General features: G+C 43.3%; 1 protein-coding gene across 1 annotated transcript; it reads right to left on the reverse strand.

Moving 5' to 3' along the window:
• Positions 1-399: 399 nt before the first annotated feature.
• ELOVL5 (ELOVL fatty acid elongase 5) lies at positions 400-20,850 on the reverse strand. The gene is made up of 7 exons (XM_056856911.1): positions 20,787-20,850; positions 18,703-18,890; positions 13,658-13,735; positions 8,926-9,097; positions 5,948-6,072; positions 3,327-3,461; positions 400-947 (listed from the first exon to the last, which is right to left on the reverse strand). The coding sequence occupies exons 1-7, from the start codon at positions 20,842-20,844 to the stop codon at positions 816-818; spliced, it is 888 nt and encodes a 295-aa protein (XP_056712889.1). The 5' UTR covers positions 20,845-20,850; the 3' UTR covers positions 400-815.
• Between the last annotated feature and the right edge of the window lie 1,603 nt (positions 20,851-22,453).

A 22,453-nucleotide genomic window follows, 5' to 3' on the forward strand; every position in this document is an offset into this window, starting at 1 on the left:
GTGTACCGCGGCACCCACAAAAGGACATGTGCAACAAAGTTTGCACTCTGGTGACCAGTCTTTACAGAATGCTGCTTACGAGCATTTTGAATGGAAAAGCCACTAGATTTTCCCACACGTGCACCCTTTGCAGCTGACACGATACATATCTATTTATACCTGGGTATCTGCATCCGAGTATAAACTGTCATGCGAGAAGTCACTCTCAGAGTGAAACATTTCCATGACTTTCAAACCAGTTTTGAAAGAGTTTTGTCAAGAGTTTTGGGTTCTGCTTTTATTTCATTTAAGGCATGTGTGCTTCACACTACGGAAAATAAAAATTAGAAAATAAACGAACAACAACTGAACAACTTCATTGTACAAATTACGCTCACATGCACTATCTACAGTTTAAAAATATGAATTTGGATTACAGTGTTCTGAAATTGTGAATCTTAATTCAGCACCTATCATTGACTAGTAAGGCAACAGAAGTGTCATTATATATATGTATATTATATATACACACATACATATACATATATATACACACGCACGCGCACACACTCACACTACAATAATACTCCCTTCCACAGTTTATACTTGGGTCTGTGACCACCCAAAACTTATCATCATCATCCACGACTTTAGCCTACTTGATAGTTTCTAGGATGTTTTGCACTGGTTAAGTCCTACATAAATCGCCACTATTCTAGGCAGGAATAGTTACAGTAGCTGTCAAGAGTTATCAGTGCACAACTTGTACTGTGCTTACAATCAGATGATTTTGTTGTTGTTGCCTGGAATTTCAAAATGGCTTCTCAGTTTGATCTTCAATCCTTCCTTTGTTTTCTTTGCTTCACATTGTTCTCGAGGGAAGAAAAGCTATTTGTGTACCCGTTCACAGCAGCTGTGGAGCCATTCTGATACTCTTTCCTTCTGGAGGCTGCCTTTTTGTTGTAAGTCTAAAAAAAAAACCCACACACACAGCACTCAGTTTTTGCCACAGCAACAGAAGAAAGGGACATTACCTAATGTGTTTCATTTCATTACTGAAAACACACACAAAGGCCAGGAGAAAACACACAATGTTGGCTTAAGGCTAGAATCATAGAGTTGGAAGGGACCACCAGGGTCATCTAGTCCAACCCCCTGCACAATGCAGGAAATTCACAACTACTTCCCCCCACAGACTGCTTTCAAGACAGATGATAATTTTATTTATTTACTTCATTCAGACCCCACTTTTCTCCTCAGTGGTGACTCAGAGTGCCTTACAACAGTCTCCTCTCCTCCATTTTATCCTCACAACAACCTTGTGAAGTAGGGCACAGGCGGAGTGTGTGATACTTTCCTATGGTCATCCAGTGAGCTTAATGATCCTAGTCCAACACTCCATGCTAATTCTTCTGTAGACACTGGGCAAATTAGTTGTACTACAAGCAGTACAGTGTGTGTGCCCCCCCCCCAAAAAAGTAGCCCCCAACAGCATCACCAGTCCTGCTGCAGTAGCTGCATAGGCATAAATGTCAGCTTCCATCACCCACCTCACACACAAAGGCCAGGAGAATTTCTGGAACATTTTAGATAGACACATATGTGCCCATGTAGAGCTTTAAAAAGGCCAGGGAACCACACAATGGTTCAAAGTCACTCTGAACAATGCTCTACTATTTAAAATAATGAAATGTTTTAAAGAGGAAAATTCTGCTTAAGATGCTAGTCAGTTCCGTCAGCTCCATCACTGACTTGTATTTAAGCAGGGAAAGCCGCTGCAATTGGGAATGCCTTTTCCTCTCCAGAGGGGCACACCCCTTCCATTGCACATGAACACATGAAGCTGCCTTATACTGAATCAGACCCTTGGTCCATTAAAGTCAGTATTGTCTACTCAGACCAGCAGTGGCTCTCCAGGGTCTCAGGCAGAGGTTTTTCACATCACCTACCTGCCTAGTCCCTTTAACTGGAGATGCCGGGCATTGAACCTGGGACCTTCTGCATACCAAGCAGATGCTCTACCACTGAGCCACAGCCCCTCCCACTTGGCCTACAAGGATCAAACTGGGTTGGACTGCAAATTACACCACCAAGGTCATGACCTAATACTGGAGCAGTTGAACCCCAACCACAGAAATAAAAGTTTTTGAAGCAGCTTAATACATAAGTCATGGGAAAAGGTTCCCAAATAATTGTAAAAACGGTTAAGGAATCGATCGGTACATCCTTCGTTGGGACTTAGTTACCTCTAGATTTTATAGTCCAAGAGTGCATGCATATATATGTGTCTGCTCTCTGGCGAGTCAGAAGATTCCAGTGGAGGGAGAACACATGTTCACCTTGCAATTTCCCACCCCTCAGCCGGTCTGGTGCCTGTGGTCATGAACACATGAAGCTGCCATATACTGAATCAAGACCCTTGGTCCATCAAAGTCAGTACTGTCTACTCAGACCAGCAGCGGCTCTCCAGGGTCTCAGGCAGAGGTCTTTCACATCACCCACTTACTTAGTCCCTTCAACTGGAGTTAAGGGGATTGAACCTGGGACCTTCTGCATGCCAAGCAGATGCTCTACCACTGAGCTGCAACCCCTCCCAAAAGCAGGGCAGTCAGTTCACTCTGCTTCATGGCAGAGCCAGACAAACTTGGGCTCGGATCCCACTAAAGAGGATTTCTGCAGATGGGAAGGAGCTGACTTTACCTGACCCCCTCCTCCCCACTCTGCCATCATGCTGCTCCTTTCTCCCCTGGAGCAGCAGTTAAGGGGGATTGTTTTGGGTTGCCTATAGCAATTCCTGCCATCTGTGGCAAACTCTCCGGGATCCAAGCCCCTGACTTCATCTAAGGTTTACTCTTCGTGTTCTGGCACTCCCGTGTTGCATGTTGCTTAAAGCAGCTGTCTATTATTTCTTTGTATATTTTTATGTGCTGCTTCTCCAGGGACTGGGTCAAGTGGCAGTATGATCAGTGATTGTACCATGCCATTAAAAACAATGCAGCGATTGTACCATGCCATTTAAAAAAACATTTATACAGGCAGCATACATCAACATTATTAGAACGGTCCTCAGAGTAGAAGCAGGATCATAAAACAGCTTTTTTTTTAAAAAAAAAGATGGAAACTTCTTAGTTAAAAACCGGGGTAAACAGCAATTCTGCAACTTTTTATTCAGACAAGTCATCTTCCATAATTGCATAATACATAGTGAAAAGCTTCCCAAGAGGGTCCTCTACAAGAATCCAACTATCAACAAATCTTAAGGCTTAAAAATGGGTTCCTCCAAGTTTTCTAAGTCTAATGAAAATGGGAGCAACTGTGGAGGGTGCGTGTCTTAACTTTTAACTTACCTGAATATAGAAATTGGTGAAGAGGATTATTAAGGAGATCATGTAGCCTATCTGGAAGTACAGCCATCCCATAGGGAATGCACACGGCCACACAGCCCCACAGCTCGTCTGGAAGATGGTCAGGACAAACTGAGTCTGTTCAGTAAGAGAAAAAAAATACTGATAAGCAAGAACATGCGGCTGCTGCTAATAATAAAAGAGCATATTCAAACCTTTCCCTAAGTACTATCTCAGGTATAATTGTATCAGGGCTATCTGCTCCAGCATTCCTTCTCCCTGCAGTGGCCAATCTGATGCTCCCAGGAAGCTCCCACGCAAGAGCTGAAACCAACAGGCCTCCCCTCTTCTTCAGCTCCCAGCAACTGGTATTCAGAGACATAACTAACTCTGACTTCAGAAGATCCATTTCGCAATCATGACTAACGACCATCCTAGTCCTGGCCTCCATGAACATGTGTAATCCTGTTTTGAAGCTAGATTAACCAGCACCACATGTTGAGGCAGTGACTTTCCAAAGTGCTTTGTGTGCAAATGCTTCCTTTTTTTTGTCCTAAACCTACTGTTAACCAATTTCACTGGCTGATCCCAAGGCCTATTGTTATGAAAAAAGGAAGAAGAAAAAATTCTTCATTCCTTTGCACCAAACAATTTTGTAATTGTATATTATGTCCCTGCTTTCCTCTACACAGAAAAACTACCAAATGCTTCAGCCTTTCCTTTTTGGGGGGAAGACGCCAATTGGTGGTAGTGTCCCTTTAAAACCAGAAACAGGAGTCCCCCTGTATCCTTCTAACAGAGGCAGAAGCGCATGCCGGCAGATTACATTCAAACATTCACAATCAGGATAGAAAAAAGAATGTATATGGTGTGTGTGGGGGGGCTTTCTTTCCAATGTGATGTAAGTGTAGCCGTATACCACCACCTTGGGCAGCTCTGAGCACAAGGGGAGCCACTGCCTATAGACAGCGAGCCAAGGTGAACATTATAATGCTCTCCCACATCTCAACATGTGGGAGGGCATGGGAGATGCATGTAATCCTGCAGTGGGATGTCCTCGGTTTTTGCCATGTGTTGCTACCTTACATCACGCAGGTTCCGATTTCCAATTTGCAGTGTCTCATTTCATATTATAAGAGGGGCAACGTCAGTCTTGTGTGAACTGCTGGTGTTTTGTTTTTTTTAAACCGGAATCCCCGTGATCTGCCGATTCGTGTTAAATTTATAACAGCAACAGAATTAACGGTTAAGGCATCGTTAATAGATGTGTTCATACCGAAGAATACTTAAAATAGCAGAAATACCTTGTGAATCAGACCAAGGTCACCCAGACTATGATAATCCCTGCAACCGACAAGCACCACGTAGTACACAGTCTACTTTTCTCCGTTTCTTACTTACCGCAAGCAACACTCTATCTGATTGAGATATTTATACCCCATTTTTAATACCCTTTTTCCCCCTTAGTGGGAACAACAAAAAGCAAAGGGTTGCCACCTGTACAGTCCCTACAGCTTTTAGACTTGTGCGCCATCATGTTAGGTTTTTAGAATTTTATTGATGGTTTTATTATGGATTTTACTGTATATTTATATTGTATTTTTAAAATGTTACGCGCCCTGAGCCGGCTTGCTGGGGAGGGCGGGTTATAAGTCTAATAAATAAATAAATAAAATAAATTTTGTTCCTCAGTGGGGACCCAAAGCAGTTTACAACATACTCCCCTCTTCGGTTTGGTTCTCACAACAGCCCTGTGAAGTAGGTTAGACAGGGATTGACTGGCCCAAGGTCACCCAGAGAGCTTCCATGGCAGAGTGGGGATTTGAACCTGGGTCTCCTAGATTTGAATACGACACTGCACCATACTGACTTGGTTTACCTTTCCTATACCGCAGGGACATAAAGTTATTTTTAAAAAAATGACTGCAACATTAATGAGGTAAGCTGTATTTCGGCACTCTTACAGAGGCATCGATCCAGCCTACAGATTGGTCAGGCTATTCTAAAACTTCCGAACTTGGTGGGGGGGGAAAACCCACCACCAACTGTGAAATCTTTCCCAGTGTGGAATAGGGTCAGCCTGCATCAGTATGACTAAATGTGATTATTGCTTGCATAGCAAGTGTCACGAACCTAGCCGGCCTGCATCAACAAACCAACCCTCTGAAAAATGCATCAATTCTCACTTCGTTGAGTAGGAACCGAGGCTGAGAAATAAAAGTAGGGAAGCAAGGAAGTCATGCTGAAGCTGGTCTCATTTTCGTGCATGCTGGGAAAGGGCCCCTCTATTCAGAGCCTTGTATGTACTGCAATGTGCAAATGAATCCCTTCGGTCATTTTGTAGGCTTCCCCATTCATTTCAGTGGGTAGGGTGAGGAATGAATGAGGACTCAGCAGGCTGCAGGGTTAAGCTAACACACAGGAGTCTATGCAAAGCCAGAGACTGGGGACACAGCACAGAATGCTCTCGACTGGCGTAAGGCTTCTCATTATCACTGCTGTCTAAAATGCAGATTGTGCTAAGTCAGCATGCTCAGAGCCGTTCCCGAAGAGCATCAAATATCTGCCCAGATGCCCTTTACAAGCTGCGGTTCAAAAAGTTATAATGAGTGCCAGAGACTCACCAGCTGCCCCTGAGTGATATACTTCTTCCACCAGAGATAGGGACGCATGGATGGAACCACGGATAACCCATAGTAGGAATACATGAGGACATGAATGAAGCTGTTCAGAGTAGCACCGAAGTAGGCTGCAAGTGATAAGGAGAAAGGTTGTTTTAACATCCTATGAGCAATATACAAAAAACCTGTTTTGATTGGGAAAAAATTATCCTGCTTACCTTTCAGAACCAAAATGAACACAACACAGAAACAGCTGTTTTAAGCCAGAAATGCCACTCAACAGCTGCCCGAGATCATATCGGCCATGTACATTGAACTAAACTGTTTATAACTGCAGTGTTTCCCACTCAGGATAGCCTCAATTATGCCTTAAAGAGAGTGCTGTAGACTGGTATAGATCCCTAGCTCCTCTGTAGACCCTCATTCAGATATAAGCGGATGCAGCAAACACACATTCAGCCCAAGATGAAATGAGCATGGGAGTTTTATCTGAGGTTCTTTGCTGGCTGAACCCACACTTTCCTGTTGGGAATCTCTACACCAGCTGTCTCCAACCTCAAATCAAGTCCCACCCCTTTAAATGCTGCTGTAATTGGCTTACTTCGCAGTGCTCACTGTGAGAGAAAATTCCTCCCCCCCTCAAAATCCAACTGCTTCATAAAAAAACATTTTAAGAACAAAAACGGGAGCAATCTGAAAGGGGGGGGTGAAATCCAAGCCTCGGTTTTAAATGCCTTTCTTTTGCTCAGAAAGCGCTCCAAGGAAGCAGGAAGCAGAAAGCATTTAAATCCCCACCTCTTTACATGCTGTTTTGTGATTGGCTATGACAGAAAGCAGGCTTCTGTGGCCCGTGCTTTGCCTTCTGCATGGAGTTTTCAGCTGGGCTGAGCTCAAGGGAGAGGGAAGAGTCGGGTTAACAGAGGAATGGGAAGACCCGGACATTGCGAGGGCTGGCAACGAGGTCATTTCTAATGGATGAAAAACTCATGCAGAACTCCAAGGAACAACGGAGTCTGACAGTGGGCGAACGTGAGTCCAAGTACCCATGCAAAAATGAGGGAAGGGTGCACACCACCCAAACGGTATACTGTGAATGTAAGCTGCTTCTGAGGTCACACTGGTGAATGGGGTCATCTGTATGTATCTGCACTCTTGGGGACCTGGTTCCTGCAATGGAATCCATGCATAGCAGTTGCTTCCTCACAAACCGCTCACTAGTTTGACAGACTACAGTCGTTTCACGCTATGGATGCACATTCCACATAGATAGAGATGTGGATGTACAACAGCCCTACGCAGATGACCCATCTACAAGTTAAGTCACTATGTTGGGAAGGAGAGTGGGCATGAGGGCACAGGCTCCACTCCTAAGACTAAGCAAAGAGGTAAGGGCAAACAATAGCAAGCAAAATTTAAAGCTAAGAAGAGAAGGCAAAGAAAAGTTCCAAGGGATAGGAGATTTTAATTGTTATCGTGAAATAAGGCAAATGAAAGGAACGGGCATCTTTACCAAACAAAAACTCGATAGACATGAGGAAAAATCATATACAATGAGCCCTCTAAGTCTGAGTTCTCAGAAAAAAGCTTCCAAGAACTAAAGCAGAAGTGACAAGATTTCAGGATGGTGCTACCGTATGTTATGGATGGATTGACAACATTGGCTTATCTGTTTGTAGTGGGTTCTAACTCCCAAGCTATCTTCCAGACAGGGAACTGATAGTTTTACACAGATTGATGTGGGGAGAGAAGCACAATCAACAAACAGGTATTGTTGTTTCTGGCCTTTGCCTCCTGGGTCCAGTTTGCCCATGACTCTAACTTCCTAGAGGTGCGCAACAAACTTTTAGTCTACATTTTTTGATTGACTGGTCAAAAGCCACCTTGGAGTAAATTTTGCATCTGCACACCAAGTTCTGATTGGACAAAAGGAAACTCCCAAACCACAGCAAAAGCCCACGTGACGTAACTCATGATCAAGTCTCCAGCAATTCCTTGGACAAACCTCAGGAAGCTTCTTGACAAGGCGCAGGGTTTGGCCCGTCTCTCAAGAAGACAGGGATGCTTAGAAATGGCGAGCAGATTGCGCTTACAATGGCATTTTCATTTTACTAGTGTTCTCTTTTCCCTCGTCTGTCTGTACATTTTGCTCAGATACTTGTGCTTTCTAGAATATATGCTGAGACAATTAAATATGAACTCTGGTTTCTTGGAAGAGAATGCTGGGGGACCCTACTCACGAACTGACAGCTGTCATGAACCTCCCATGTTTTTTTTTAAAGAGATGCTGAAATGGACAGCAGAGACTAAGGGAGAAAAGGGAGAGGAGGGGAAAAGTCCCTCCTCTCCATTCATGCAGGCATGTATGCATACACACACACACACACACGTGCACACTTGAGTTTATGTTGCAATTCAGGGAACACAGGAGCTGACCAGAAGAAGGATGGATAAATATTTGCAGTGGTGGTAGCAGCTACTGATGTTAAAGTGGATCTTACACCTAGTACCCTTAGGCCTTTTATGCAGGGTCGTTTCCCCATGGTCACCCGCACCGACTGCTTCAGGGCTTCCTTTTGATTATGCATGCCTCTTCAGCCTGTCAGAGGTCGCCTCGCTCTCCCCGCGCATTTTGCCCATGTTTTCCAGGTGCTATTTTAGCCAGAATCTGGAAAACGTAGGCAAAACGCATGGGGGGAGCAAGGTGACCTCTGACAGGCAGACGAGGCATGCATAATCAAAAGGAAACCCCGAAGCAGTTGGTGGGGGTGACCGTGGGGAAACATCCCTTCATAAAAGGCCTTAGGGATGTAGCTGGGAGTAGGTGAGGGACAAGGAATGAGAGTCTGTAACAACATAAACTTCTAACAAAACCACACAAAAAGCCTTTTGTAAAAAGATAACATAGTCCTTGGAAGTGGCCTAGACACACATGCTCAGTCACACACACACAGGACTCCATCTTGAGGTGCAATAATACTTACAATGGCCGCAAGGCACCCAGTTCATAACAAACCACCAAATGTTCAGCATACTTGCATGGTGGTAGACGTGAAGAACAGTGATCTGGTGGTTATTTTTCCGTAAAATAAAGAAGAAGGTATCCATGAATTCAATGAGCTTTGAGAAGTAGTACCACCAGAGGACACGTATGATCTAGTGAAAGGGAGAAAATATTTCAGATGTTCACTCCGCTTCATTTCCACAGCTCGTTAAAAAAAAAAAAAAAAACATTGGCGGTTCCTGCTCAAACGGTCCCTTCATGTACTAGTCTCTCTCAGCTGCCGCACTAAAGATATTGTGCTGTTTATTAAACACAAGAGGGGAAAGGTAGGTGTGAGGTGAGGTGAGGTGATGTGGGGCGGGGGAAGAGGGACAAGGCCCCGCAGATACACACTCTTTTGTAGCTTCCAAGTTCTTAAATTGATAGACAATGGTTTTTCAGCTAAGCAACCCTAGCTGGAAACCGTGTGACAAAAACTGATAAAATAACTGAGGGGAAAAGCTACCCTCATTCCAAGCATGTTCCAGAGGGAGCTTGCATGCGAGGCACTTGAAAGTTCGTGAAGCTTCAGAAACGATTCTGCATTTTTCACAGTGCCTTTTAACATGCCAAGTGGTTCACAGGATTCACCTTGTTTCAGTCCTCACAACTGAGTTACCGTTTGACAACTAAAACATTTTCTCCTCCTCCCCACACATAAAAAAGCAATCCACAGAGGAGGAGAACACCGAGGGCATCAGCAAAGATTCAAAAGAGATGGCAAGAGATAGATATTGTTATTTCTTCTTTTATACAGTATATTATTAATAATCAATAATTTTAATACTGTTCAAACACTTCTCTGGAAGTCAAATATTGGTGGTGGGATACAAGTATTAGGGTGGGTGGTGGGTATTAAGAGTACTTTAAATTACTGTAATTTTTACTGTAACAAATATTCAAAATATTTAAAATAATTGGATGTACTCTTGTATTTTGTATTTTTGTTATTTTTCTTTTTTTGTATTTTTGTATTTTATGGTTTTTTATATATTATAAAAATTAATAAAAATTTATATAAAAAAAGAGATGGCAAGACACGGGGTATCGCGCCAATACATTGGTGAGTCCTCGCTACCCAACCCTTTACACCGTTTCGGGAAATCCTCACCGCACTTTCCCCCACTGATGCTTTCAACACAAAAGCACCAATACGTAACATTTCCCCAATGCACCAGGGTGAGCAGAACGGGTTTTTTTTGGGGGGGGAGAGGAGCGAGGGAGCGCCGCGTCATTGTGCAGCTGTACTTTGTGCCAATGGCCCAATGGCCAAACTGGAGGGGGGCTGGAGTCAGCGAGGGGAAACATGGGGAAAGTGGCTGTTGCCGCTGGGATTCGCAGCAACGTTCTCGGCCCTTCGCACCTGTGGAGAAAACATCATGGCGACGGCGCATTCAAAGACATCACCGGAAAAGCGTTTCCGGAAAGAACGATTACTCGGCGCTTTGAAAATGGTTCCACAACCAAACGGGGGGGAAAGGTGTGGCGAGTGCTGAAAATGCGGGGTTTAAAAGGCCCGGAAAACGTTTGGGACACTTGGTGAGGTCAACCTCATAAAGAGCATAGGTGTTTCTACACGTTTTTTTCTGGGATGTATCCAACAGCCCCACAAAAAGGAGCCCCTTATTGGAGGATTCAACAAAGTACTCATTTACTCTGCAATCATTTCTGTCTTTTCAGGTCTAGAATGCTTCAGCTGCCTGTGATCAAATTTTATCGTATTATATAATGAGTTGTAAAGCGCGGGTCTGTTTCACACTATCCCCCAGATGGATATCAGCGGCTCGATCCTTTGTACCTAGTTATTAACATTCTTCCCGTTTAAACTGTCGCTTGCAAATATTTGTAAGCATTTTGTTAGAAGTGTTTAGGACTGAGAAACAAAAGAACTGAAAATGAATTTTGACTGCTTGAAGAATTCAGAATACTTTTTATAAAAGATGTTGACTGTTGAAGTGCTGAATGCTTTTTTTCTGGGATTCTGAAACAGGCTTTGACCATGTCTATGAGTATTGCTTTGATCATGTCTATGCTGGGTGTCTCCCCCCACACCGAGAAAATAATTGTGCTTATGTACAATCTACACTTGCAAAAGCAAGCCAGTGTGGTTTAGTGGTTAAGAGAGGTGGTTTGGAGTGGTGGACTGTAATCTGGAGAACCGGGTTTGATTCCCCACTCCTCCACATGAAGCCAGCTGGGTGACCTTGGGCTAATCACAGCTCTCTTAGAGCTCTCTCAGTCTCATCTACCTCACAGGGTGTCTGTTGTGGGGAAGGGAAGGTGATTTTAAGCCGGTTTGATTCTCCCTTAAGTGGTAGAGAAAGTTGGCATATAAAAACCAACTCTTCTTCTCCTGAATAGAGTTGTGGGAAGCATGGACTCAAGCAGAAACCAGTTTTCTGCTGCAATAGCATCTAGGCCCATGTTTCATCATGGGCAAGATTACAGGCACCATCTTGTAAGTTTCCATTAAGTTCAGCATCAAACAAGAAACAAACCCCCAAAGTCCCCCTGTGGTCTGCTTAAATAAACCTGCTTCTTCTTGCTGTCCAGCAGCACTATAAGCAGATGTGTGGTCTGCTACATCAAACATCACAGCATCTGAGGGACTCAGTTGTCAAGACAAGGGATTGTAGGGGATTTGATGTGGTGATAATTTGAACACTCATGTGAGGGTGGAGGAACCTTTGTTACAGGCAGCTGTGAAAAGATTATTGCCTGATCCTGTGGGGAGAGGTGATCATGTGAGATTACAGGAGAGAGAATCTTTATTATCGCAAGCAGCAGGAAGATACAGGCTGCTGCCTTCTCTCACTATTGGAAAAGAGTTTGCTGTGGTAGGCATTTGCAGACCCCAGTTGCTAATGGATATTAGAATAGACGGACTTCCCTGTCTGATCCAGCAGGGCTCTTCTTGCGTTCACATGGCAACAGCCTTCTCCGGCTGTTGGAGGAAGTAATTGCCAGAACAGACTGCCGGCACAGCTCTCCTTCTTCTTCAGGCCGTGTTTGGGCACTGGGGCTGGGTCACGTGGCCAGGATTAGCCTGGAATTCACTTCGGTTCATGGAGTGAGGGGAACTGTTGAAGAGCACAAGAATAATCTCCTCCTTGCCATGGGCTGCAGACAGGAGGAGTTTGGAAAAGAGGCTGCTGCACAGTCACATTCGGTAAACATGTTTTGGAGTCCCTGTATTTACTCAGAAGACTGCAATGGCAGCAGTAACAGAGCGTGTGCAAAACCATTCTCAACCTTCTTGTGAGCTGCCCTCCATCTACGGCTTTGGTCAAACAGAGGCAGCAATGAAGATGTCTTGTGACCGCCACATGTTGCCTGCTAACACCCCTTTTACCCTTTCACTGAACAAGACAGTGGGGCAAAAAGCATGTAAAGGAGAATGCTAAGAGTGGTCTGCCTAACACAATACTCAGCCATTCTAGCCTGGCTCTGGTGCCCTTTCTCTCTTCCACCTAGCACTAAAAATAAATATATACACTTAATAAAATCACTGGCTTGTTAACACTGGTAGCATGGAAGACATCCCTCGTCTTCCTTTCTTCACTAGCACTGAGTAGCAGCCTTTAACGATTGAGGAAAGGTAGCTGGCAAAGGAAGAAAGGTGGTGGCTACCTCCCAAGTAATCATTTCCGTGGCTCCTCTAGTACGTGTACAAGCACAGCTCTTCCTGGTGCAGGCTCTGCCTACTTGCAGCGAAGGTTTTCTGAAGCAATGGACATGCCCCATTTGCAGAGGGAAGGCAGAATCACCCATGGAATTAGAGTTGCCATGCAACCGCTGGGGGGCTGGAGACCTCTTGCTCCCAGTGGCCAGTGGAAGAAAGAACTGATAAAATATATATCGTTGTGACGGTGCAACACTGCCTCTGGGGAAACCCAAAAGCGATGTCAGTCCTCTGTAGTTTCTGGTGATTCCCAGAGAGGCAAGCCATCACTTCTGGGTTTTCCCAGAAGAGACTTCACACTATTGCTGCCGGCCATCCACCCCATGTCTCTGCCCGACTCGGTCTCCTGCTGGTTGCCAGGCTGGGACTGGCGACCCTAAATCAGAGGCTTGAATTTAATCTGCCAAAGCACAGTTTTATTTCAGATAGTATCCTTCCCCAGACTCAGTGGCATGTATTGCACTTAAATTATGAGCGAATGCTTTCCTCCAGCCTAACAATCCTTCCTCCATCAGAAAAGCCCCCAGCTCTGAAGGAAGGCTCCTTAGGTTGGAGGAAAGCTCCTCCATCCCAAAGCTGGATAACCAAATTATGTTTTCCCTATCCAGAACTCACACACATTCAAAACAGCTGCGGCGTCCACAACCCTAAAGCTTCTAATCTAGGAATCCCAGAGAGATAAGCCGAAGATATTCACATGGTGGGCTGCGCTCCTTATATGTCCTTGATAACAAACAGTTTGTGTCTGTACACATGATCGGCAAACATTGAACTTTCTACATGGAGACTGTTGCAATGCACAAACTATTCTGCCTCCTTCCCTTTTCCTTCAGAGTGACTGAAAAGGAAGCCTTCCCTTCAGCGATACAAATATGGAAAACTCCATGTCCTTCCCAAATCGGCACACACATTTTACGACTGAAGCGACCTTCACTCACAATGCAGGAGACAAAGCAAAGTTCCAGAGTCAGCTCATAATGTATAATGTTACCTTCATATCAGCTTCACCTCCACTGTGCGTATCCTGACAGAAGAAATTGTATCCTCCTTCCCATACTCCCGTCACCAGCTAACAAAAAGGGAAACAAGCCATCAGTTGTTGACAACACTGCTCTTTTTTCATGCTACACATTTTAAAACGCAATGCTTTTAAGTTTAGTAACAGGTAAACACAACCACTGAGGTTCTCACTAGGTGATCTTAGGTGAAGCCCCCCAAAATGATTTTAAGCTGTGGCTGGAGTCAGGTTTTTTTTTTTTTTTTTTAAGAGAGCTAAAAATTGTTGGGAGAAAATTAATGCTTCTCATGTTCCCAAGTTGCCACTGGACAAACAAGTTCCTGAAATTCAAAACCCTGCAAAATTTGTTTATTGGAAGCACAAAGTAAGGTGAGTGTACATGCTACGATCCCCTTTACACATGATTTTGAATGCACTAAAAATACTCAAAGCTTTTTTTCTGTCTCCAACCTTAGTAATTGCTGAGTGTGGTGTAGTGGTTTGCACCGGTGGAGTCTGATCTGGGTTTGATTCCCCACTCCTCCACATGAGCGGCGGAGGCTAATCTGGTGAACTGGATTTGTTTCCCCACTCCTACACACGAAGCCAGCTGGGTGACCTTGGGCAAGTTACAGCTCTCTTAGAGCTCTCTCAGCCCCACCTACCTCATAGGGTGTCTGTTGTGGGGAGGAGAAGGGAAGGTGATTGTAAGCCGGTTTGAGTCTCTTAAGTGGTAGAGAAAGTCAGCATATGAAAATCAACTCTTCTTCTTCTTCTAGTTGGCCAGGCAAGTTAGAATTGGTTAGTCTCTTGCACGTTCTAATGGGGACTTCTTCAAACAGGTTAAGATTAAAGTCTATATTCCCAACAGTCTTACTTTGGGTTGGATCCAACCAGCTTTTCTGCTAGTGAAAACTGGAGGTAGGGTCCCCTCTGACAAACAAAAAAAGGCTTATGTTGGGGGATCATGGGACCCATGTGGAGAAAAGGGGGTGTAGTATGGAGAACTGAGGATTGAGTGAAAAACCTGGCTGGAACCCTTTATCTGTTTTCCACCAACAAATTATTTTACGCTTTGTCTCCATTTGCACTTGTAGAAAAGAGAAAAAAATGAATCAAGAATGGAACTGCATGTAATGCTTAGTTCAGTGATTGCTGGAAAATGGCCAGCTCAGGTTTGAGGCATGTAAAGCAAAGCACACCTTTTTTAAAAAGCCAAGAGAGAGGAAGAGGGGGGGAGGGATGTAATATTCTAAGCTTTGGTCAGTTCTGTTCTCAAACTAGGGTTGCCAGCTCCAGGTAGGGAAATACCTGGAGCTTTTTGGGGTGGAGCCTGAGGAGGGCGGGGTTTGGGGAGGGGAGGGACTTCAATGCCATAGAGTCCAATTGCCAAAGCGGCCATTTTCTCCAGGTGAACTGATCTCTATCGGCTGGAGATCAGTTGTAATAGCAGGAGATCTCCAGCTAGTACCTGGAGGTCGACAACCCTATCTCAAACTGTTTCATGCAACAGAGTGGATTTTTTTTTAAACCGCTATTTTAGCACTTGAATGCTCTCTTTTTTTTGCCATCAAGTCACATCTGACTTATGGTGACCCCTGGTGGGGTCCTCAAGGCAAGAGTTCAGAGGCGGTTTGCCACTGCTTGCCTCCACATCACAACCATAATATTCTTTGGATGTCTCCCATCCAAATACTTGCCAGGCCCGACTCTGCTTAGCTTCTGAGCTCTTCCGAGATCAGGCTAGGCTGGGCTATCCAGGCCAGGGTGAATGCTCCTACAGACAGCTAGATTTTAATATATATAATCTATATATTGAATCTATGCAGTTAAATCAATTTGCTGGAACAAAATGCTCTGAACACACGCTTTGGGGTGTTTGTACTATTCATGTATATAGAGACCCCAGCAAGACTTTTTGTACAGCAAGAATGTCTCACACGGAACCTTTAGAATTCAGGTCACATTCCTTCAGCAACCCAGCTTTCGTGTTTTAAGAAAGCCCTTCATGATCCAAAAGGATTAACCACAGCAAGCTGTACTGCATTTACGACCAGTAGTGTCAACTGGCCTCTATGAGCAGGTTCCTTTCTTCAGAGTGCCGACAGGCTTTACTGTAACCCTCTGAAGCCAGATATAACAGAAGTTGTAAAGGGTTTATAAGCAGCCAGTTTTTCTGTACTGCTGTTTGGACTACTAACACTCCTCTGTTTCCAGCAGCAAATAAAAACAAGCATCCTGTAAGCAAAAAGCAGACGATATCCTGATTTTTATAATGTTTCCTATGCGCAGCTTAGCACTAACTAGCAGAATTGGAGCTACGCCTTTCTTTGTAAGCAGTGAAAATCTGGTTTAGGAACACAGCTACTGCCATTTGCCGTGTTGATATTTTTTTCAAGTTCCGCTTAGCAACCTCATTTAGCCCCACATTTTCTACCGTGCAGGTACTTTTACAAAGTACACCTGGGAATAAGGACTTGACCATTAATTGTTCCCCACAGTATTAGCCACAGACTGTTTGTCTGACTTCAATGTGCAGTGCAGAACTATGCAAAACCATTTAAATGGTGGCTTACCATGTAGCATCCTGATTGGCAGCTATTCAATAGCAGCACTACCCTACCTTTTCTAGAAAGTGGTGATTTCATTGTCACTGGCATGATCAGCCATCCTACTATGCCATTCCCACACCTGCTTGAAACCTTTCCAGAGATTCCCCCCACCTTGCCACTCAATGTTTGGTAACTGACTCCAGGCAAGGTTCCTGCTGCTGGCTGTGTGTGTAGGTAAAGCGCTGTCAAGTCATAAGAACGTAAGAAAAGCCCTGCTGGATCAGACCAAGGCCCATCAAGTCCAGCAGTCTGTTCACACAGAGGCCAACCAGGTGCCTCTAGGAAGCCACAAACAAGACGAGTGCAGCAGCACCATCCTGCCTGTGTTCCACCGCACCCAAAATAATAGGCATGCTCCTCTGATACTAGAGAGAATAGGTATGCAGCACGACTAGTATCCATTCTAACTAATAGCCATGAATACCCCTCTCCTCCATGAATATGTCCACTCCCCTCTTAAAGCCCTCCAAGCTGGCAGCCATCACCACATCCTGGGGCAGGGAGTTCCACAATTTAACTATGCGTTGTGTGAAAAAAATACTTCCTTTTATCTGTTTTGAATCTCTCGCCCTCCAGCTTTAGCAGATGACCCCAGCCAACTCATGGCCACCCTTTGGGTTTTTCAAGGAAAGAGACTACAAGAGGTGGTTTGATCAGCTTTCAATAGGGTTCAGCCTTGCCCTATGGCTACCCCCCTTCCACCATCTTTGCAAGTGTGTATCGGGGGGGGGGGGGGGCAGGGCAACTTTACGATTGAGAAGGAACTCATCACTGGAGTCAGGGAGTGCCTAAGAGAGGTAAAAGAGAAAACCTCTCATTAATGGGAAAGGATGTTCCTGAGCTTTCTGCATCTACCATTCCACTTCCCAACAGTGGGGGCTTGCCTTTGAATGGGAGGGAAGAGCTGTGCTTGAGAGGGGTGTGGGGAACTGGGAGGAGGTGGTATGCTTAACCCACTTCTCTTTCCAAGCTCTTCTTGTAAGTACTTAAAAACCACTTAAGTGAGGCAACAGGAATTTCCATCTTTTGCCATGAGGGAAAGAAAAGTGAAGGAAGAATATTAATGATCGGAGGTGCTATAAAAAAACGATCAGCTACAAAATAATTCCTACTTAAAAACATGCCACAGATGTTATCTTGCTTAAAAATGTACTCTGACCTGGTAAACATATTCAAGTGGAAAAGTAAATGGAAACTAATTGTATCTGAACAAAAATGCTCCTATCACATCTGCACAGTTAGTGCATTCTCAAAAGGATACGATCAAGTACATCCAAACATTCTGAAAGAAGCTTTATTTTGTCGGACCATTAAGAATATTTTTCAATAAAGACATTACATTTTTCAACTGTAGTTTCAGGACATTTTATTTATGTGCTTTGGTGGCATACTTGCTGAATAAGGGAATTTTTTTTTTAAAAACTGGGCATGGGGGATCCACATGATTGTTGTTCTAGCAGTTTAAATAATTTTTTTAAAAAAATTATGGTGTGGCTTTATTCCACCCTTCTTTAGAGGTGCTGACAGTAGTGTACATCCAAATACAAGAGATGGGCCTTCAAACAGATATCTGAAGAAGTGAGCTGTGGCTCACAAAAGCTCCTACCCTGCCAGAAATTTTGTTAGTCTTTAAGGTGCTACTGGACTCTTGCTCTTTTCTTCTGCTATCGACAGACTAACACAGCCACCCATCATGATCTATCTTTTCCAGGATGAGCATACTGCCCTCCATCACACACTTCCTGTTAACACGACAGCTTCTTGTGTATCGCTATACACATTTTTAAAGCCTGCTTCAACTGCAGTTAGGCAGAGAATACAACTTACAAATTCCTGAACATAACAACATTGTGACTCTTGGTTGCCTTGTGTATTTCATGCAACATTTCGATATCCCCACTTGTAATAGTTCTTTCTTATGGCAAGGGCCGGTTTACATATGAGTGTAATCTGGTCTCTTATCTCTAAACTACTTGCAGCCAGCCATGTGTTCTGCTCTCCACTGGGGAAAAAAGTGGACATAATGGAGTTTTTCTACATGCAAGTGATCAATGGATGTTAAAAGCTGACTGACGAATACACATGCACGAACTGGGCATGGGGGATCCACATGATTATTGTTCTAGCAGTTTAAATGGAACCAGCCTTAACATGTGACATCTTTCCCTCTCTACCTCTGAAGAATTCTACAAAAACAAGAACCACGTCCTACTCATTGGCAAGCAGCAGCTCTCCTAGACTGTACTGGATCTGATATGCTAATGTGTTGTGTAAATTTGACTTTTATTGAAGGAGTAATCATACAAGACTTAAAACAGGTGTCTGAGAAGAACTGGCCCATTCTGCCCACAGACAATGGTCACAACTTCTGTTGGAAGGATCAACACAGACAAAAATCACCACAGACAGGTGCCAACTCTTTCTTACCTCATAAAACATATAAAGGGAGAGCAACGTAAGTCCCAGGTTATAGACCACTAGAATACCCCTGCATGAGAACGGCTGTCTGTTCTGCATGTACTTTGGTCCTAACCATACGATTAGTAAGTATAAGGCAGAAAAAATAAAGGTAGGTGTGTAATTACTCAGGAGAAGCCACCCTTTTACTCTGGGATCTGAAAAAGAACACAAATTACAAAGTTACAACATTTAGGCACTGCCAGTGTCATAAGATTAACAAAGTACTTGTCAGTCTGAAGGGCAGAGTGACCACGAATGTGGATGCACCAACTGCTGAGCTATTTGATTTATTCTGGCACCAGTACCCAAGAACAAGAGGGTCCCGGTACAAATGGTGGCGTTTCCCCACCCCCCCACCCCTTAAGCAAGACTTTCGACAGAAGCTGAAGGAAAAAGCAGCTGGTAAATACAATTAGAAAGGTCGATTGTTTGGAATTATGCAACAACCGCCACATGTAGCGGGTGGCTTTATTTAATTGCCGTTGCTAAGGGAAGTACAACTAATTATGCTCCCTGTACAAAATGCTGCTTCCCAATGGGAGCTTTTGATACTAGCCTTCATATTTATCGCCAAATCTTGATTTCAGGTACATTTATTCCAAGCTTCCTTTTCGGTCTCTCATTTCGCCTCCCCATCCCGCAATCTCTGCATCAGGTTTTCAAAATGAGCGGTATTCTGCTTTATTAGATTGTACTCCCATCAGAGATGCTTGGCTCACTGTTTGATTTTCACATGCACAACATTATTGGATTTGACAGTTTAAAAAACTGCCAGGTTTTTTTTGGGGGGGGGGAAGGGGGATAAGAATTTAAGATTTTTTAAAATTACTTGGAATTCTCTTGGATTGCAGAAACAAGACACAGCTGGAGTGCATTGGTTTTATACAAGAGATAAAAAAATAAAAGAAATAAAGATTGTACTGTTAATAGCTCCACTTTAAAATTTTGGGGCATTCACACTGAGAAACATGGGGGCATTATACAACTCAAAGATAAACAGTTTTTGTTTTTAATTCCTTGCTGATTTTAAAGGAATACTTAAGCTTATGAATATATGAAGCTGCCTCATAAAGAGCCAAGCTGTTGGTCCCCCTTGTTCAATACAATCTGCTCTGACTGGAAGTTGCTCTCCCAAGATCACAGACTGAAGCTCTTCTGGTCAGAGATCCTTTTCCATGGGAGATGCAAGAAAATGAACCTCAGATCACCTACATGCAAAGTATGTGTTTTACCACAGAGCTATAGCCTCTACAGCCTGCGAACAAATCTTCCTCATCAAAATCAATGGAGTTTAACTTTGGCTGGATTGCTCTCTTAGATATCCACCAAACGCAACGTTATGTGGATGATTTTTAATTTCCACTTCTGCTGTTTAACAGCAGTGCCAGGTATGAGGCCACTCCTGTGTGGATCTGTTCAACATGCTGCTACCATAATTGCGCTCCTGCATGTAAGCATTGCCTATGACCATATCAACAATGGGATTCCACCATAGGAATTCAGCCTTGTTGGCTGGCCAAGTTACACAATCTCAAAGTTATGTCAACTCTGCTGATGCAATCTTCATATGAGATGCTGACAGAGGAGCACAGTGGATGCAAGTGGGAAGTGTCTCAGTTTAAGCATCTCAGGACTTAAGTATCCTAGGAAGTGGGACAAAACTCCTCTCACAGTTTTGTTCTGAAGTACTCTTACTATTTAAAAAAAATTTTTTTTTGCTACCGGTAGGTAGTTAAGGTCATGACAGCATAAATCATTGCCCATAAATGGATTGCTCCATTGAGAAAGTGTTGTTTACCTAGAAGGAAATTGAAAGATGCAATCCTTTTTCAAAAAACAACAGTCCTGAAGCACATCCTTTCTAGTCCACCAGCTAAAGGACCAATAGTCCCTTGTGCTTCAGTTCAAGTTACCACTTGTGCTTCAGTTCAAGTTACCACTGTGAAAGTTACCACTGTGCTGCAAGTTTTACAAAGCACAATATGTTCAAAAACATTTGACAATAATCAGGCCCTCAGCAGTTCCACCCATCCCAAACAAAAATCGCATACCTCTTGGTCCAAGCCAAACATCCAGATAGCTATTGATTGTTTTATCCAGGGATTCCATTGTAAAAACCTGGAAAGAAAGAAATTGAATATTAACGTCTGTTGAAGATGAAATTTAAATATACAGCATTTAATTCTCAACATGGCCAAATCTGTGGATACTTAAATCCAGAGATTGGAGCCATGAACAGACAAGATGGGTCTTTCTAACAGGGTGGATGTGATTTCAATCAAACTGATTTAAATGATGATTTAAATCACTAGTCAGTAAGATTTAAATCATGGTTTTCTATATTCTCTTGTGGAGAATTCTGCTCAAAAGGTTTCACTTTCATTTTTACTCCTCCCTCCTCACGCTCAGCTCTTTGTGCAGATCCATTTCACTCCGAACAATCTTTTTTTCATTTAACTACTTGAAACTTAGCAGTTAAGAGGTAAGGGGATGATTCAGTGCACATAGATTTGCAAAGGAACGATGGGATTAAGGGTCTTTTCCTCAACTCTGTATGTTTATTTTAGAACATTTTGGCTGTGAAGAAGAGGCATGTTATCTATACAAACACACATTCACAGTTTTGAGAACTGCAAAACCAAGCATCTGTGATAATAACTTCTAGATAGAAAAAACTGCCTAAAATAACCTTACAGAAACCTCAGGAAGAGCATGACATTGTGAATGGATTAATAGAATTCATTTACCAAAAAATTTAAACACTGCGTGAATATACAGCCTCATGCTACTTAATTAAAAACGAATCCTTATTTAAAGATGAATAACTTTTGGACTATAATGTAACTTTAGATAGATTTTTCTTCAAAAAGCATTCTATTTTTAAAAAAATCCGATTTAAATTTTAAAAATCCGATTTAAAAAAAAATCATTGATTTTTACCCTGCTTTCTACAAACCCAAAAAACATGCAGGTTTGCAGAAAAATCTGAAATACAAAACGAATATATTAGGAGGGTTGTGTATTAGAGTGGGGGGGAAGATTAAAGAGATAAAGCATGCTGCGATAGAAAGTGCCATCAAGTCGCAGCTGACTTATGATAACCCAGTAGGGTTTTCAAGGCAAGAGACTAACAGAGGTGGTTTGCCATTGCCTTCCTCTGCGTAGCAACCATGGTATTCCTTGGTGGTCTCCCATCCAATTATTAGCCAGGTCCGACCCTACTTAGCTTCTGAAATCTGACGAGATCAGGCTAGCCTGGGCCATCCAAGTCAGGGCATTCAGTTAAACACCCACAAATAATAAAAGGAGTGCCTGTAACATTCAGAAATGAATGCCCTCAGTGGCCATTGCTAGGTAACCACAGCAGTATTGCCAGTATCCAAACCTTGCCTCTGTCAGTAAAAGGCAGAGGTAGGGGCAGGGCCCTTTCCAGTTTTGTTTTGTCCTTTGAGGGAGGACTCATCAGAGCCAGGCCTAGCAGCAACCTCTGGGGAAGGAAAGCACATGTCCCAAAATATCCCACGCTCATCTGATCCATGCCATCTAATACATTTGAAACACCCCAATGAACTATAACAATGAAATGCAGGAACACAATTTTCTTGTTCAGTTGTTCAAAATCACATATGCTCTCTATATGTTGACAAAAGAGGGTGGTAACTACTGAACATGCTCCTAAATATTTTCACTGAGCCTTCTATACATACAGATCAATATG

The sequence above is a fragment of the Euleptes europaea genome, chromosome 10 (genome assembly GCF_029931775.1).
Source record: "Euleptes europaea isolate rEulEur1 chromosome 10, rEulEur1.hap1, whole genome shotgun sequence".
Lineage (NCBI taxonomy): Eukaryota > Metazoa > Chordata > Lepidosauria > Squamata > Sphaerodactylidae > Euleptes > Euleptes europaea.

Bases quoted from the DNA above. Each gene is read 5' to 3' on its own strand.
- ELOVL5 (XM_056856911.1), bottom strand. From the start codon at position 20,844: ATGGAATCCCTGGATAAAACAATCAATAGCTATCTGGATGTTTGGCTT. The intron at 13,736-18,702 runs GTAAGAAAGAGT...CCTTTTTGTTAG, and splicing joins CCCTTTATATGTTTTATGAG to CTGGTGACGGGAGTATGGGA. The intron at 948-3,326 runs GTAAGTTAAAAG...TTTTTTTTTTAG, and splicing joins TCACCAATTTCTATATTCAG to ACTTACAACAAAAAGGCAGC.